Here is a 19,657-nt window from a genome sequence, read left to right on the forward strand (position 1 = left end):
ATGTCCGCACACCGTCGAGAAGGTAGTAAGTAGGAAGGCTCCTACCTGCTGCTGCTGCTGTGACCACACGTGCACTCGCCCGTCCCGCTGTAGGAAAGCAACTGAGGGCCGCGACTAGCGAGTGGCTGTTCCAGAACCGGCGGGGCAGCGGCTCTGACGTCACGTGACTCCCCACTTCCACCGCCGCCCCCCCCCCCCCCCCCCCCGCCCTGCCGCCAGCGACGAACGCTGCAAGCCGTGACCTTCGCGCTTCTTGCAGTTTTTTTTATTTTTTTCCGAGTAGCGAGCGCACACAACGCTTCCTGCGGCAGAACGCTGTATTCCGAATAAACAACTCCCTCCTCCGCATGCCCCTACACCACTCAGCTTCGTCCAGTAACGACACGACTGAGATCGTAACCGCCTGTTTTACTACCTGAAGCCTGGCTTTCATAGAGGTTAGTCTGGTAGGTCCGCTGTTGTTTTCTATCTACATAAATGATCTTTTGGATAGGGTGGATAGCAATGTGCGGCTGTTTGCTGATGATGCTGTGGTGTACGGGAAGGTGTCGTCGTTGAGTGACTGTAGGAGGATACAAGATGACTTGGACAGGATTTGTGATTGATGTAAAGAATGGCAACTAACCCTAAATATAGGTAAATGTAAATTAATGCAGATGAATAGGAAAAAGAATCCTGTAATGTTTGGATACTCCATTAGTAGTGTAGCGCTTGACACAGTCACGTCAATTAAATATTTGGGCGTAACACTGCAGAGCGATACGAAGTGGGACAAGCATGTAATGGAAGTTGTGGGGAAGGCGGATAGTCGTCTTCGGTTCATTGGTAGAATTTTGGGAAGATGTGGTTCATCTGTAAAGGAGACCGCTTATAAAACACTAATACCACCTATTCTCGAGTACTGCTCGAGCGTTTGGGGTCCCTATCAGGTTGGATTGATGGAGGACATGGAAGCAATTCAGAGGCAGGCTGCTAGATTTGTTACTGGTAGGTTTCATCATCACGCGAGTGTTACGGAAATGCTTCAGGAACTCTGGTGGGTGTCTCTGGAGGAAAGGAGGCGTTCTTTTCGTGAATCGCTACTGAGGAAATTTAGAGAACCAGCATTTGAGGCTGACTGCGGTACACTTTTACTGCCGCCAACTTACATTTCGCGGAAAGACCACAAAGATAAGATAAGAGAGATTAGGGCTCGTACAGAGGCATATAGGCAGTCATTTTTCCCTCGTTGTGTTTGGGAGTGGAACAGGGAGAGAAGATGCTAGTTGTGGTACGAGGTATCGACTGCCACGCACCGTATGATGGATTGCGGAGTATGTATGTAGATGTAGATGTAGAAACTATGCTTTGCGCAGTCCACTTCATTTCTGGACAATAGAGAATTCACCTGCACCACGCCATAGATGTAGATGGGATACGCGAGTAAAATCTCAAGGAAATCATAGGTTCAGAACGTATCCTTAAACACTGTAGTTGCACTTCCACGAGCACTGCAAGTGCTTGTAGCTCTGGTCGCCGCTTTTGTTTTCCAAAGTTATTTTGATTTCAGTCTTACATAGAGGTTTATATCTCGCAAGTGCATAACCAAATTCATTCGTGTGAGCTGGCCACCCAGAACATTTTACCGGTCAGCTGACCGTGTACTGCCCTGGTATCCATGCAAGAACTTAAATTTTTCCGCCTGTTCCCTCGTGCTGCGCCAAGTACCATGGCCCGAACTTATTTTATGCCAGCAGTTTCTGCAGTAACGCTCGTTTTTGCGCTAGTCATTCTTAACCATTCGTAATAAGTGGGCGTCATCTGTGGTGCGATAGGCTGATGCAGTGCAGACTCACTAGTCGTCGTATTCGGTTTTATAATACGTGCAAAGAAAAAAAAATCCACCGAAAACACGTAGCTGCCAGTACGATAGCTTACAACAGAACAGCGCAAAATATCTGTACACAAAAACATCATCCCCGCAAAATGCAGATACTTAGGGTCAAATACCAAGTTTAGTTTCTGCCGCTTCAGACTGAGTTGATCACCGCACAAAATTGTTTACGTTTATAGTCCTTTTGTTTAGTCTCGTCTGAAAAATGTCGTTCGAGAAAAACTTCGTTAGTAAAGTTTTGCGTCAACTTATAAAAACGGCGCAATTCGTCATGTGAAATCTAGATATTGCATCTCATACTGTGAGAGCAGACACTGCCGCACCTACTATTACGCTTTTTTCAAGACCTCCTCAGTGATGCCTGCTTATGTTTGGACAGAATTCGTGTCAGCTGCCGAGTCGTGACTGCACTGGAGCGACGTGAGGTGTCGTGGGTTCTCTCCCTGCAGTTCCTCTTTACTCAGAAATCCGTGCCTCGCCGCGGTGTGTGAGAATGTGGCGTGCAGGAAGCCCTGCGGTATCTGTTAGGCTAGGCGCAAGTTGAGACGCGTGTAGCGCGTGTGGCGCGACGCAGCGCAGCGCGTGTTTTCGTAACTCCACAGGTTCAAATGGGGCCACCGCGCAAACTGCGACGCGACGCGACTGGGACGCGACACGCGTCTGCGCCAGGTCGCGCGGCATTGCGGTTGAGGCACAGTTTCTCCTAGCACCGCGCGACGCGCTTGCCTCGCTAGCACCGTGGGAAATTTGAGGCGGGGAGCGGAAAAGTAGCCCAGCCACATGCTCACATCGGAACGGCACATATCAGCAGTGGTAGTATTGCCAATACGATAAATTTTGCCTTACTGTGCACTGAATTCTATTGCCTTTGGGTAGTGTTTCGTTTTTCGCCATTTAAACATTCCAGCTTTCTTCGTTAGCACGTTATACTTTTCTGTTATTTATATCTGCATAGTTTTGATTTGTTTTTCTTCTGTCAAGAAAAATGTATACTTCAGTAACTGATGAGCCATTGGCCGCTGGAATTGCACCATATGCCTCCGCAATGTTGTCAGATCGCAAGAAGGGACAGAGGGTAGTGAGTAAGGAAGCAAGGAATATTATAAAATCATGTGATTAAGAAGCAAGGCAGGAAAGTAAAACAAGGTTCTCTTCTCGCTGCGTAGTATGCTGGCGTATCTGTACCAACTGTTACCAAAATTTGTTTGTTGTTGTTGTGGTCTTCAGTCCTGAGACTGGTTTGATGCAGCTCTCCATGCTACTCTATCCTGTGCAAGCTTTTTCATCTCCCAGTACCTACTGCAACCTACATCCTTCTGAATCTGCTTAGTGTATTCATCTCTTGGTCTCCCTCTACGATTTTTACCCTCCACGCTGCCCTCCAATACTAAATTGGTGATCCCTTGATGCCTCAGAACATGTCCTACCAACCGATCCCTTCTTCTGATCAAGTTGTGCCACAAACTTCTCTTCTCCCCAATCCTATTCAATACTTCCTCATTAGTTATGTGATCTACCCATCTAATCTTCAGCATTCTTCTGTAGTACCACATTTCGAAAGCTTCTATTCTCTTCTTGTCCAAACTATTTATCGTCCATGTTTCACTTCCATACATGGCTACACTCCATACGAATACTTTCAGAAATGACTTCCTGACACTTAAATCAATACTGGATGTTAAAAAATTTCTCTTCTTCAGAAACGCTTTCCTTGCCATTGCCAGCCTACATTTTATATCCTCTCTACTTCGACCATCATCAGTTATTTTGCTCCCCAAATAGCAAAACTCCTTTACTACTTTAAGTGCCTCATTTCCTAATCTAATTCCCTCAGCATCACCCGACTTAATTAGACTACATTCCATTACCCTCGTTTTGCTTTTGTTGATGTTCATCTTATATCCTCCTTTCAAGACACTGTCCATTCCATTCAACTGCTCTTCCAAGTCCTTTGCTGTCTCTGACAGAATTACAATGTCATCGGCGAACCTCAAAGTTTTTATTTCTTCTCCATGAATTTTAATACCTACTCCGAATTTTTCTTTTGTTTCCTTTACTGCTTGCTCAATATACACATTGAACAACATCGGGGAGAGGCTACAACCCTGTCTTACTCCCTTCCCAACCACTGCTTCCCTTTCATGTCCCTCGACCCTTATAACTGCCATCTGGTTTCTGTACAAATTGTAAATAGCCTTTCGCTCCCTGTATTTTACCCCTGCCACCTTTAGAATTTGAAAGAGAGTATTCCAGTCAACATTGTCAAAAGCTTTCTCTAAGTCTACAAATGCTAGAAACGTAGGTTTGCCTTTCCTTAATCTTTCTTCTAAGATAAGTCGTAAGGTCAGTATTGCTTCACGTGTTCCAGTGTTTCTACGGAATCCAAACTGATCTTCCCCGAGGTTGGCTTCTACTAGTTTTTCCATTCGTCTGTAAAGAATTCGTGTTAGTATTTTGCAGCTGTGACTTATTAAGCTGATAGTTCGGTAATTTTCACATCTGTCAACACCTGCTTTCTTTGGGATTGGAATTATTATATTCTTCTTGAAGTCTGAGGGTATTTCGCCTGTTTCATACATCTTGCTCACCAGATGGTAGAGTTTTGTCATGACTGGCTCTCCCACAGCCGTCAGTAGTTCCAATGGAATATTGTCTACTCCGGGGGCCTTGTTTCGACTCAGGTCTTTCAGTGCTCTGTCAAACTCTTCACGCAGTATCATATCTCCCATTTCATCTTCATCTACATCCTCTTCCATTTCCATAATATTGTCCTGAAGTACATCGCCCTTGTATAGACCCTCTATATACTCCTTCCACCTTTCTGCTTTCCCTTCTTTGCTTAGAACTGGGTTTCCATCTGAACTCTTGATATTCATACAAGTCGTTCTCTTATCTCCAAAGGTCTCTTTAATTTTCCTGTAGGCGGTATCTATCTTACCCCTAGTGAGATAGGCCTCTACATCCTTACATTTGTCCTCTAGCCATCCCTGCTTAGCCATTTTGCACTTCCTGTCGATCTCATTTTTGAGACGTTTGTATTCCTTTTTGCCTGTTTCACTTACTGCATTTTTATATTTTCTCCTTTCATCAATTAAATTCAATATTTCTTCTGTTACCCAAGGATTTCTACTAGCTCTCGTCTTTTTACCTACTTGATCCTCTGCTGCCTTCACTACTTCATCCCTCAAAGCTACCCATTCTTCTTCTACTGTATTTATTTCCCCCATTCCAGTCAATTGCTCCCTTATGCTCTCCCTGAATCTCTGTACAACCTCTGGTTCTTTTAGTTTATCCAGGTCCCATCTCCTTAAATTCCCACCTTTTTGCAGTTTCTTCAGTTTTAATCTACAGGTCATAACCAATAGATTGTGGTCAGAGTCCACATCTGCCCCTGGAAATGTCTTACAATTTAAAACCTGGTTCCTAAATCTCTGTCTTACCATTATATAATCTATCTGATACCTTTTAGTATCTCCAGGGTTCTTCCATGTATACAACCTTCTTTCATGATTCTTAAACCAAGTGTTAGTTATGATTATGTTGTGCTCTGTGCAAAATTCTACCAGGCGGCTTCCTCTTTCATTTCTGTCCCCCAATCCATATTCACCTACTATGTTTCCTTCTCTCCCTTTTCCTACACTCGAATTCCAGTCACCCATGACTATTAAATTTTCGTCTCCCTTCACAATCTGAATAATTTCTTTTATTTCATCATACATTTCTTCAATTTCTTCGTCATCTGCAGAGCTAGTTGGCATATAAACTTGTACTACTGTAGTAGGTGTGGGCTTCGTATCTATCTTGGCCACAATAATGCGTTCACTATGCTGTTTGTAGTAGCTTACCCGCATTCCTATTTTCCTATTCATTATTAAACCTACTCCTGCATTACCCCTATTTGATTTTGTGTTTATAACCCTGTAGTCACCTGACCAGAAGTCTTGTTCCTCCTGCCACCGAACTTCACTAATTCCCACTATATCTAACTTCAACCTATCCATTTCCCTTTTTAAATTTTCTAACCTACCTGCCCGATTAAGGGATCTGACATTCCACGCTCCGATCCGTAGAACGCCAGTTTTCTTTCTCCTGATAACGACATCCTCTTGAGTAGTCCCCGCCCGGAGACCCGAATGGGGGACTATTTTACCTCCGGAATATTTTACCCAAGAGGACGCCATCATCATGTAATCATACAGTAAAGCTGCATGCCCTCGGGAAAAATTACGGCTGTAGTTTCCCCTTGCTTTCAGCCGTTCGCAGTACCAGCACAGCAAGGCCGTTTTGGTTATTGTTACAAGGCCAGATCAGTCAATCATCCAGACTGTTGCCCTTGCAACTACTGAAAAGGCTGCTGCCCCTCTTCAGGAACCACACGTTTGTCTGGCCTCTCAACAGATACCCCTCCGTTGTGGTTGCACCTACGGTACGGCTATCTGTATCGCTGAGGCACGCAAGCCTCCCCACCAACGGCAAGGTCCATGGTTCATGGGGGGGGTACCAAAATTTAGAAAGGGATAATCTCCACAGGTGTGACCCCTTTGTTCTTGTGGTAAAAAAAGCGTCCAAGATCTGAAGTATAGAACTTTCATTGTGATTAGTCTGATATGTATGTAATAATGTAATACGACACACTGTACTACATGCATGTGAACATGACATTTCCACTGCAAGCTAGAAACAGTGGAAAAGCAGTCACAAATAACAATGTTTTAATTGGTTTGCCGTGATGAGAAAAAGTATTTCAATTGTTGCATGGACATTATCAGCATTAATAAGCTAATTATACAACAACAGGCTACACAAATGAAGAAAATGGTCGGTATTATCACGAAAGCAGGGATATCCTAAAAGAGTGTTACGATTAGATATATTTAATTTGTTGAAATGTACTGCTGACAAAGGTAGATCTACTTTCATGACAATGTTTTTCGAACTCCAACTCACACGGCACACATGGCTAGCTTGTGCATTCCTGTCGCGCTCATTATCCTCCGCTACTGACAATACACTGACCATTGTGTTGGGCGACAGATCAATTGTTTATTTTTCTCAATAACAACTATTTTATTCGCGATCACACACTGTCAGTTCGGCAAGCCGTAGGTGAGTAGCCAGTATCTGGGCCGGCCGAAGTGGCCGTGCGGTTAAAGGCGCTGCAGTCTGGAACCGCAAGACCCCTACGGTCGCAGGTTCGAATCCTGCCTCGGGCATGGATGTTTGTGATGTCCTTAGGTTAGTTAGGTTTAACTAGTTCTAAGTTCTAGGGGACTAATGACCTCAGCAGTTGAGTCCCATAGTGCTCAGAGCCATTTGAACCATTTGAACCAGTATCTGGCTTGTACCTATCATTCCGCCTGAAGGAACGCTCGTCATTATTTTAACACTGCTCAGATCAAGAGAAGGAATAAAATCCTTTGGTAAGTTTCCATTCCAGTCGCTCAGTCTTAAAAATACAATGGGTTACGGGGATTCCACCAAAATTCCAACGGAACTGGAAATCTGTTTTTGTGTGAGTTGTTAACCTTTTGTCATTCGAAGAAACATCACCATTTATGAGTAACGGCCACATTTCTCTTGGTGACTGGTTTAATTGTACTTCCTTTGTCACAGTGTAATTTGCCAAAACATCTCACAGCAGCTACTGCGAGAGAATTCCGAAACGAAGTGCCTCATTAAACAAGTAATTGGCAATCACAGAGCTCAATAGCTTACGAAAAACCTCATAGTGTCGGTTTGCAGTAATATAAAAGAAGAAATTTCATGTTTATTTTCATACTAGGAAGCTCTTTTTTCGCTAGTTGTCGACAACTCTTAAAAAATTACAGTCACTAGAGTGAAATAAATAAAGAGGGAAGTGAAAGTACTGATATATCGCCATAGATAAGAAAATTCCGTGTGTTTAAGAATTGGCAAAACACTCTCCTCCTTGTGTGCTATCATTCGCCAAACTTTCGTTTCGATGTGTCGAGCGGTTTAGGTGATGTGAGAGATGTTGCGAGTATTTCATTCTGGTAGGCGTGAGATCGGAAGTGAGCGCGCTAAATAGGATCTATTTTCTCGAGATCGGAGGCAGATAGAGACCACCTCCAAAGTCTAAACAAAAATTCAGTATGTTAGCTAAATTCCATACGCAGCAACACATGGTGTAATATGCACCAAACGCAAAATCATAGCGACCCCTAATTTTAGTTGCAAACTTCGAGTTTTTCGTAGTGTCTTACTAAAGTGTGTACATCACAATAGGAATGGTCATTAGCGAGATGATGGGCACTTCGCCACGGAGCTGACATATAACGCTACAAGTAAGGCAAAAGTCAAATATTTTCAGTGAATAGTTTCTGTAAAGTCGTTTGAGAAAGATAACAGGTTGCGCGCGCTTCGGTTCTGTCAGCGCAGAGCGTGGCCAGTCGGCGCGTGCGAAGTACGTGCTGCACCCACGCGTCTCGTGCAGCACGTACGTATCGCGCTGTAGCGTCGTGTCACGTCACACGTGCTGTACGCGTCTCAATTTGCGCCTAGCGGTGGTAGCGAAAATGTAAAGGCCACGGCCACGCAGGACGCGCCGCGCGTGGGATTTTTCTTTGCATTTTTGGTTCTCATTCACTACCGCTGTTCGTTTGAGTATCTAGCTTTGCTGCCACTCGTCCACAGTCAACGATAGACTGCTGTAAAGATAATAACAAATACAGATTTGATCAACAAAGAATTAAAGATCAGCTCCCCGATTCTAATTTCAAGTGCCGGCCGTTGTGGCCGACCGGTTATAGCCGCTTCAGTCCGGAACCGCACTGCTGCTACGGTCGCAGGTTCGAATCCTGCTTCGGGCATGGCTGTGTGTGATGTCGTTAGGTTAAATAGGTTTAAGTAGTTCTAAGTCTAGGGGACTGATGATCTCAGAAGTTAAGTCCCATATTGCTCAGAGCCATTTGAACCATTTTCATTTCGAGTAAACAGAATTTCTCCCAAAATAATCTCGAGTCCAAACGAAAAAAAAAAAAAAAATGTTTTGAAAGACATAACAAAAGAGATTACAAAGATAGTAGTAATTCTCTTTTAACCTCATTAGAGAGTAACACTCCACAGATACAATTGGCATGTTTTATGTTTACCTAGGCAGTAATGATCATTTGCATATTTTTTATGTAAAGAAACAAAAAGAGGAAATAATTTGTACATGCGATAGGTATACAGGAATATTCAATACTAATTTGCGTAATACGAAATGACTGATAAATAAGGAGACAAATTGTATGTCTGACTTGGCAGTTAACTTGTTTGCTTGTAGGTAGTAAAATCTGACTAAAAAAATAAAATAGTTTTTGGCCATACATGAGATCAGCAAGCGGATCGAAAGCGTGAGTTGTTAACATGCACATACATAAAAGCTATTTACATGCATACGCATAAAAATTGTTAACATCCATCATGCAGAAGTGTGGCATAGAAAAGTATTACATCACATGATCAAATAGCAATGCTTCTAGGCAAATTTTTCTTACTGAAAATTTCCGTATCACTAATAAACCTATGGTCTTTTTTTTTAATTTAAGTATCTCCAGGAGGGATAGCCAAAAACTGGGACTTTCTGGAATACTTAAAAGGATAAAATGCATATTAAGGAATGTAAAAATAAAGAAAGGAACTATATTGCCTCCACCCAAGTAAATTATTGGCATTAATAAATAGTTTACAAATCAAACTGGGGTCATATGTTCTTGGAAAATTACTACAGATAAAGAAATTTGAACAGAAGTATCACTGAGTTCACTGAAAAACGAAACAAAAGTTTACATAAACGTCCAGCATACTCCCACAGTTTGCACTGAGAGAACTGACTAAAATTGCAAAACTTCTGAGTAAGATCTTGCAGATGTGAATGAAAACATGCATTTTTTAATTTACACATAGTGGTCAAACAAAATTGTGATCAAGTCAATTACCTTAGTGGGTGAATTGAAAAATTACTTACGCACTTAAACCATAAATTAAAGGATACAGGAAATAAGGAAGGTCATACACAACAAAAATCTATGAAACTACAATGCTCACACCCACGTGAACTCTTAGCATTTAGTAATTAATAGCTATGACAGTACAAACAAAACTATCAGAAATCATTTGCTTCGAAATTAATCCTTACAAAGCACAGACATACTTTAGTTGCTATGTTTGAACGTCATAAAATGCAGTCTCAGCAATCATGTAGGCATATTTCGTCCAAAGAATTAAACTTTCCAGAATCAGAGTGAGAATTAGAAAGACGTAACCTTCGTCGAGTATCCTGAAGGCCCTGGAACGGCGTGGTCGCTTGGTTGCCCGCTGGTCGCTGCTTCCGCCACAACGTCTTAAAGAAATTAAAGCACTGTTTTAATGTACATCAAAAACTGTTATAAACTAGAAGTATTTTAAAGGAGTTCACATGATGAATGTACCAAATATCTAATGTAACTTACTTGCACCATCAAGCAAGACCTCAGGACAAATGTTGCTCTTGTTCTGCAAGGCCTCATCCATTTCCTTCCTGTATATGAAATCTTTTCGCCCTCTCCCTGATTTCTTATTATTGCCTACTACACCCTTTCAAGTTCGTAGCAAACATCGCCATTTATTCTCGCACTGCGATGGCGTAAACGTCTTTCAACTCCCTGTATGAAAACTGACATTGCGTTCCGTTAGCTGTCACCGTTAAAACAATCGATCGGGATAGATCGGGCAAACTCAGCCATCTCCGTCTGAGCAGCGTTGCAGCGCTCCGTAGCCGTTGTGTGCACAGGACAACAGACACCTAGACACCTATAACTAAACTACAATACCACATGCTAATATAGCTGAATCACAAACATATCCTTAAGGCTGCCAACTGTTTGTAGCAAATTTGTAGGCTACAGTTCGGAACGCAGAGTTGTCTTGGCTTTATAAAAGAAAAAGAAGTTCTTGACTGGCAGGTTTTACTCAATTCATAAATAATAAAGTTGTCAACTACCTTGACTCGCACATATAAATAATATACAAAGTTGGTGTATCATCCTTGTGACACCAGTGCAAGAAAATTTTTGCACCTCTCAACTGTTGTTTGAAAGTCTAGGGTTTTATACCCCACATCACCTAATTTTCCTCTCACTCTTACCAAAACATGATAGGTAAACGCGCCACGCTTCACAAAAATGCTGCTAAAATGTCTATAAACTTTTTTTCTGTCAAATAGTGTAGATTGATTTCACTATGAATGATTCCCAGTGACGGAAACGAGACTTGCGAGTAGTACAGTGATACACACTGTAAGTGGAACTCAAAGGAAGGAAAGAGAATGTGAAGTATCTTTGTAACGTATTGTAGTGCAAAGCATGTGAAAGTTAGCATTAAGATGTTATGTGTGTGTGTGTGTGTCAGAACTGCAATATTCATATCTCAGGCTGAACGCTGCTGAAGTCACAAAAGCAGTGACAAGGCAAGAGGTCACTGCAATACTGCCACGGAGCTCAACTGACACAAAACGGGAATTTGTTATGGTTGTTTATTCCAAAAAGACATTTCGGGAATGAACTGATCTTCCCTCCTATCGTAGTACTCAGATGACTCCATCCATCTTTCCACATAGTCTCTCTCTCTCTCTCTCTCTCTCTCTCTCTCTCTCTCTCACGCACACACACACACACACACACACACACACACACACCGCATTCCCTCATATAACCGACTGCTCATATGCATATAACATTAGTCTAGCATGGACTACAGCTCCATTGCCAGTGCTGCCAACACTGCCAACCATGCCACCTGTTCTCACATTTGCACCAGCCAGCTGTGCCTTCAGCCCTCACTGCTGCTCCATTTCCACCATCATCATCACTACATCTGGGTTCAGAAGCAGCTTCCCAGCATCCCCACCTACTCCAGTAACAACAAACCAACACCTGCAACCTGTGCCATAGATGTTACCACACTGGCTACATCTGCATTGGCCTCAACCCACCTGCTAAATGTAAGAAAAATACGAAAAGGCATTCAAAATCTTGTCCCACTCCACAGTCAATATCCTCTGACACCCCATCCTGAAAAGATCCCAGTAACCCACCTAAGACAGGTACTCCACATATCTGTGAAACCCCCACATTAGCCCCACACATCCAAACCTATGCAGTCAAATCCCATCCCAGCCCACACATATCCTACATCACATTCCTTAATCCTCTCACATTCTGATTTCGGATTCCCCACTGCTACAACACTTTACCTCAAAAAGAGTAATGGACAAGATATCACAACTTGTACCCAGAAAAGACTCGGTAATCATAAAATCCTCTGATTCTGATTTCCAAACCCCCCTACTGCAATTCCTACCTGCTACCATCTTTGGTCCACATGCTTCCCTCCTCAAAACCAGTCCACTATGACCCAAATGACCCCAACGCCCCACCTCCTGCTGACTTCTATTGTTTCGATTGATGCGGGAGGACACCGAGATCACAGTGGGGGAAGTTGTGTAGAATCTAAGTCCCAATCCTGACACGCAGATCGAAAAAGTTAACATTCTGGCCTGATAATGTTCATTTGCATCCTTTCTGAAGACCTCTCAACCATAGATCACCACCTTCAAAATGCAGTGTTCATCTGTTACCAGAACACAAAGTAGAGCCTTCCTGATCCCTAGTCAGAGACTGTCATTCCCACAAATTCCTCATCTACAATGATGATTTAACTCCCAACTGCAAAAACCCTCCTACCTGCACCCACTGCAGAGCTGGCCACCTGTATCAGACTGTTCCAATCCTTAGTCCCCATCCATCTGCAACACCTGCAACCAGTCCCACCCCAGTTACTCCTACATGGGTGCAGCCAAACCTGCTCCCACCAAGCCTGACCTGACCATTCCAGTCTGCCGTACTGACACACCACTCCACCAAAACAACTCGCTACTTCCTACTTCTACTGCCAAAGGAGCAACCACATATCCTCCTTGAGGACAAATTGGCAGTTCGTTCTGTATTTCATTTATATGCCACTATTTCATATTCCCAATCCCACTTCAACTTCTTTTCCTGGGTAAGCATCGTCACCTAATAAGTTACCACTTAACTCAGTATTTATGGACGAAACAGGAGTAGCTTTTCTTGAAAACAGCGTATTTTCTGATAATACTGATAGGACATGACACAAATTGTATGACAAAAATTTTATTCTCTATGTTCATTGGAAAGGTACTTTTAGACTTAATTCTAAGCCTGTCGAAAGCCTAAACAGGTTTTTAGAAGCTTTTTGTATTGAATATGATAGTGCTTATTAGTCATTATTTTTGTACATATAGCATTCTCATTTATTTGCTGTTACACTTAACAGTAGTCATATTAACAGTAACAACAGTTCGTTGCTGGTGGCTACAGAGATGACAACTGAATTGTATACAGTGACTATGTTTAATGATGTTGCTCATGTATAATACATTGTACTAAATGTTGGAGATTTGTTTTGAACTCTACAGTAATCACCAATCAATTCAAACCACCTTATGTGCAGCTGTAATAAGAATGTGGCTGTGAAATGTGTACCAGCTACAGATCCCTCTGAGAGTCAAGTGGCAACTAAGAAATTAACTGAACTGCCTTTCAAAATCTGCACTGCAAGCCAGAGCAGTGGAGCATCTACACATAAATCACACATGTGTGTTTTGTTTCACTTGTGCACTTCTAAAATCTGGTTCCCATTGAGTGACTCAAATTTACAAATAATATAGCATTTCTGGACACCAGTGTAGCATATAGCACTTCACCATGGACTAATACAAGAGAGTATGACCTGGTAGTTGTACCCATAAATGTACGCCATGTCACACAGACGGGTCACATATATTGTGATTTGGTAGTACAGAGCTGTTGTTGTTGTTGTTGTCTTCAGTCCAACTCTCCGTGCTACTCTATCCTGTGCAAGCCTCTTCGTCTCCCAGTACTTACTGCAACCGACATACTTCTGAATTCGTCTCTTGGTCTCCCTCTACAATTTTTATCCTCCACACTTCCCTCCAGTAGTAAATAGCTGATCCATTGATCTCTCAGTGTGTTCCTACCAACGTACCTCTTCTTCTAGTGAAGTTGTGCCACAAATTCCTCCCCTCTCCAATTGTATTCAATCCCTCCTCGTTAGTTATGCCATCTACCAATCTAACCTTCAGCATTATTCTGTAGCACCATGTTTCAAAAGCTTCTATTCTCTTCTTATCTAAACTGTTTATCATCCATATTTCACTTTCACACATGCCTACATTCCATACAAATACTCTCAGAAAATGCTTCCTGACATTTAAATCTGTGCTTGATTTTAACAAATTTCTCTTCTTCAGAAACAATTTCCTTGCCCTTACCAGTCTGAATTTTATATCATAAGTTATTTTGCTGCCCAAATAGAAAAACTCTTCTACTTTGTGTCTCAATTTCTAAACTAATTCCCTCTGCATCACCTGATTTAATTTGGCTGCATTCCATTGTTCTTGTTTTGCTTTTGTTAATGTTCATCTTATATCCAATTTTCAAGACACTCTCCATTCTGTTCAACTGCCTTTCCAGGTCCTTTGCTGTCTCGGACAGAATTGCAGTGCTATCAAAAACTTTTTTAATTCCTACTCCAAATTTTTCTTTTGTTTCTGTTTCTATTGCTCAGTATACAGGTTGAATAACATTGGAGATAAGCTACAACCCCTTCTCACTCCCTTCTCAATCACTGCTGCCCGTTCACGCCCCTCAACTCATATAACTACCATCTGGTTTCTGTACAAATTGTTAATAGCCTTTCGCTCCCTGTATTTATCTTCTTGTAAGCAGTATCTATCTTATCCCTAGTCATATATACTTCTACATCCTTCCATTTGTTGTCTAGCCATCCTTGCTTTGCCATTTTGTGCTTCCTGTTGATCACATTTTTGAGACATTTGTATTCCATTTTGTCTGCTTCATCTGCTGCATTTTTGTTTTCTCCCTTCATCAATTAAATTCAGTATCTATCCTGTTAACCAAGGATTTTTACTAGTCCTCTTCTTTCTACCTACTTGATCCTCTGCTGTCTACTCTATTTCATCTCTGGAAGCTACCCAGTCTCCTTCTACTGTATGCCTTTCCCCTGTTCTTGTCAATTGTTCTGTAATGCTCTCTCTGAAACTCTGTACAACTTCTGGTTTTTTCAGTTTATTCAGGTCCCATCTCCTTAAATTCCTACGTTTTTGCAATTTCTTTAGTTTTAATCTATAGTCCATAGCAAATAAGTTGTAATCAGAGTCCACATCTGCACCTGGAAAAGTCATAGAATTTAAAACTTGGTTCGCAAATCTCTGTCTTACCATTATATAATCAATGTGAAGTCTGTTGGTGTTTCCCGGTCTATTCCACTTATACGACCTTCTTTCATGATTCTTAATCCTCCATATTCATCTACTACTTTTCCTTCTCTTCCTTTTTCCTGCTACTGAATTGCAGTCCCCAATGAATATAAAATTTTTTTCTCCCTTAACTATGTGGATAATTTCTTTTGTCTTATCATACATTTCTTCAATGCATCATTTGCAGAGCTAGTAGGCTTATAAACTTGTACTACAGTGCAAGGCGTTCACCATGTTGTTCATAGTAGCTTATCCACAGTCCTAATTTTTCTTAATTATTAAACCTACTCATGCATTAGCCCTATCTTATTTTGTATTTATAACCCTGTATTCACCTGAACAGTAGTCCAGTTTCTCCTTCCACTGAACTAATTCCCACTATATCTAACGTTAACCTATCGATTTCCCTTTTTAAATTTTCCAACCTACCTGACATTCAATTCTCCAATCCATAAAACCCCAGTTTTGTTTCTCCTCATAACAGTGTCCTCCTTAGGAGTCCCTGACCGGAGATCCAAATGAGGAAATATTATACATCTGTAATATTTTGCCCAAGAGGATGCCATCATCATTTAACAATACAGCAAAGTGGTAAGCTCTCAGGAAAACTTATGACTTACTTTCAGCCGTTTGCAGTACGAGTGCAGCAAGGCCAATTGGCTTGATGTTACAAGGCCAGTTCAGTCTATCATCCAGACTGTTGCCCCTGCAACTACTGAAAAGGCTGCTGCCCTTCTTTGGGAACCACACGTTTGTCTGACCTCTCAACAGATACCACTCCATTGTGGCTGCACCTACAGTATGGCTGTCTGTTTCGCATCGTGACACGAACCTTCCCACCAATGGCATGGTCCATGGTTGTACAGAGCTACATAATTACAATTGCTGACAGCAGTCATTTTTAATGCAGCTAACTGTCATGTGGAAACACACACATTGTTCTCTCAGGAAGTAATAAGGATTTAGTTTATTTCTGAGACAGAAATCAAATTTTGTTTAAATAGTGTGCATACACATAACATACACTAAATTTATTGATGTGCTACGGTGGTCTTGCTCTATGCCTTTTAATTGCTTTCACAAAGTGTTGTCATATATGTTATGAAACTGCCCACATCACCATTCTCATTTTGTTTCAGGGTATCTGCGCAAGCAGTTGCGCTGCACGAAAATAGAAATCTTCAGTCTCCATAGATTTTGTTGGTGTGGAAGATGTGGGTGTAGCACATCCTCCAGATACCATTCGTTTGTGGTGGCCATAGCTATTCCACTATTCAGTCTCATTCACAAGGGAGATCCATGTCATTTCCCTCTGCAGGGTCTGCAGCACTGTTCGTGGAAGCTGCTACGGCATTACTTTCATGTTATGAGCTTCCATCTCTTCCAAATGTACAAAATAATGATTTAGACATAGGAGAAGGAGATCACTGTTTAACTTCTCATAAGCAATGAAGTCGTTAGAGGTGGACCACAAGCACAGAATAGCAAAGGAAATAAGGTAATGCACATTGAAAGGAACCATCCTGATATTTAGCTTAAGTGATTTAGGGAAATGATGGAACACCTAAATCAGGCTGTCTGGGCACTGCTTTGAACCACTGTCTTTCTGAATATGATTCCATTGTGCTATCCACTGCTCCACCTCATTCAGTATGATGTAGATACAGTAGTCTTTTTGGTGTTGTGGGCAGTGGAGGCAAAAAATTAATTACTTAGTATCTGCACATCACAGTAAGTGCACACACAAATTTCTGATATCTATGGTTCTATAACTTGTAGCTGCAGCAGTAGATTTAGCAGTAGTACTATCAGATGCAATAATTGCATTTCTATAAATTATATTTAGCCTGAAATATTTAAACAGCTATAAATTCAGATATGGAGAAGTTTAGTTGAATCGTGTAATCTGTTCATTCCTGCTGCTAGTAATTATTAAAATCACTGCTGACACATACTGCCATCAATTAAAGATCGTTTCACTTAATAGGTCCCAAAGAGACGTACGTAAATATGAAAACTTACTGAGAAATACAGATACTGTGGCAGCAGAAGTGAAGAGTCATATGAAGTTTTCACTTTGACACAGTAAGTGCTGATTCACATAGCAAGGTTGGATGAGATTTCTGGATGAAGTGCTGTCCCATCCTCAATACTTTCATATAATGTCACTCTCATCTTGAATTGAGATGATGAAGTATTTCATTTATGTGTTTCATCAAGCCTACTATATAAAGAAACTCACTGATAGCAGGGCACAAGAATGCATATTGACACGTACTACACACAAAACACTTAATTCCAAAAGCTGCAAAGAATCCGCAACCTGAGTGGTACAAAAATAACTGAAGAGTTCATGTATGCAATTAACTCAAAACAAATGCAAGGGCATAAACCATTTTAGTAGGTTAAACGTAGTAACTTATAAGCTGGAATTACATTAAATAACTGTTAATGAAACTGCATTGCTATTTACATATAAGTAAGTTCTGATGGTAGCATTCAGCCGGCACAAACAGTTGAAAATGATTAGCACCTAATTGCACAAGTGTGAGAATTTATTTAGAGGCTGCTGTAGAATATACAATCAAGTACTGTACGTGGGATATAATCAAGTACTATATGTGGGTTGTTCATAATGCCAAGGGGAGCTTGGAATCCTTACAGAATCTGTTCCACCTACACGTCTCGTACTATCGTCACACTTGTGAAACTTTGCCAATCTATCCAATTGCATAATTGAGGGGTTAAAACACGCCTGCTTGTTCTTCAACGAGAAAGCCGGTTTGTTTCAAACACAGAAGTTGGCAGCAGTGTAAGTTTAGATGCACTCAACTTTTCGGCGCTGGAGTTGTGGCCTTATTACAAGGACAGTAAAGCTCTGTATAAATGGAAGTATGGCCATCGTATTCTGCTGCGTTCACCGCCGTCCACAGTTCAGGATGGACTAAACCACATCACTACATTAGCAGCCATTGTGGGCCCAAGCATTATTTGTGAAGCATGGGAAGTGTTGTGTAGTTTCGAAGTTTTAAGTAGAATAATGCCTCAGTGCTGTGCTTTCGGCTGTTCGTTTGGAGGCAAAAAGGGAGGAAAACTGTACAGAATTCCTTCTAAAGGAAGAGATGCAACAAGAAAGAGAATATGGCTGATGAAAATCAGCAGAGCCAACTGGCAGCCCACAAGTCTCTTGCTTGTGTGTGGAAAGTACACTTTTTATTCATTAGTGCAAATCACCTTCAGGTTTAAGATATGCCGTGTAAAAAACTTGCTGTATTTTGACTCACTTCGTGATCAGATTTGGTACGTCATTACACGTGGTTATCCTCCAGCTGGTGAAGAGTGTTTTTAAAATGTGTATGCGTTCCCAAGCTTTTTTTTTTTTTTTCATTGGAGAATCCATAATGAAAGCTTCGAATTTATAATAAATCTGTAATGTAGTGACTGCTATAAAGGCGTATTGTTTTGCAGCACAAAATATGTGATAGGTAAACATTGTTTTTCGTTTCATAGTTAGTGTGTAGGTCCAACTGTTGAAGACAGAAAGTGCAGTATTTGGATGTTTTAACATATGTTATTGTGTCCTCCGAAAATACGATATTATGGCTATCTGTACTTTAAAGATCAATTAACAATGCGTCGTTTTCAGTCAGTTTTGTGAAAATAATTGGCGTGTTAGTGACGTGCCTCTGTAAAGTACCTATTACTTGCATTTAATAGTGTGGGCAAACCGTCTCGACAAAAATTGAATTAAATGAAAAGAATTGCAATGTCAGTTGTAACAGTACAGTATATTTATAATTACACATGCCTGAAAATGACTTAAAAGTTTGTGACGCCCTCCATCGTTAATGCTTGAATTCAATGTGGTGTTGGCCCACCCTTAGCCTTGATGACAGCGTCCACTCTCCCAGGCATACATTCAATCAGGTGATCGAAGGTTTCTTGGGGAATGACAACCCATTCTTAATGGAGTGCTGTACTCAAAAGAGGTATCGATGTCGGTCTTTGAGGCCTGCCACGAAGTCGGCATTCCAAAACATGCCAAAGATGTTCTATAGGATTCAGGTAAGGCCCTGTGCAAAAAATGGTTCAAATGGCTCTGAGCACTATGGGACTTAACTGCTACGGTCATCAGTCCCCTAGAACTTAGAACTACTTAAACCTAACTAACCTAAGGACAGCACACAACACCCAGCCATCACGAGGCAGAGAAAATCCCTGACCCCGCCGGGAATCGAACCCGGGAACCCGGGCGTGGGAAGCGAGAACGCTACCGCACGACCACGAGATGCGGGCAACCCTGTGCAGGCCAGTCCATTACAGGGATGTTATTGTCATGTGAACACTCTGCCACAGGCCGTGCATTATGAAAAGGTGCTCGATGATGTTGGAAGATGCAATCGCCATCCCCAAGTTGC

The 19,657-nt window shown here is 41.6% G+C and overlaps 3 protein-coding genes across 3 annotated transcripts in view; 2 read left to right on the forward strand and 1 right to left on the reverse strand.

Annotated features, from left to right (window-relative positions):
• Positions 1-104, reverse strand: part of LOC126427122 (ankyrin-2-like) — a 91,500-nt gene extending 91,396 nt beyond the window's left edge. The window contains exon 1 of the mRNA XM_050089349.1: positions 46-104. The gene's annotated coding sequence lies outside the window, so the exon portion shown is untranslated. The remainder of the gene's footprint in view (positions 1-45) is intronic.
• The window catches only part of LOC126427123 (uncharacterized), a 525,102-nt gene that overhangs the window by 495,500 nt on the left and 9,945 nt on the right, over positions 1-19,657 (forward strand). The gene's annotated exons all lie outside the window — the stretch shown is intronic.
• The window catches only part of LOC126426622 (streptococcal hemagglutinin-like), a 30,739-nt gene continuing 22,685 nt past the window's right edge, over positions 11,604-19,657 (forward strand). The window contains exon 1 of the mRNA XM_050088511.1: positions 11,604-11,772. Within this exon, the coding sequence (XP_049944468.1) occupies positions 11,604-11,772 (169 nt within the window). The remainder of the gene's footprint in view (positions 11,773-19,657) is intronic.

The sequence above is a fragment of the Schistocerca serialis genome, chromosome 11 (genome assembly GCF_023864345.2).
Source record: "Schistocerca serialis cubense isolate TAMUIC-IGC-003099 chromosome 11, iqSchSeri2.2, whole genome shotgun sequence".
NCBI classification, from domain to species: Eukaryota; Metazoa; Arthropoda; class Insecta; order Orthoptera; family Acrididae; genus Schistocerca; species Schistocerca serialis.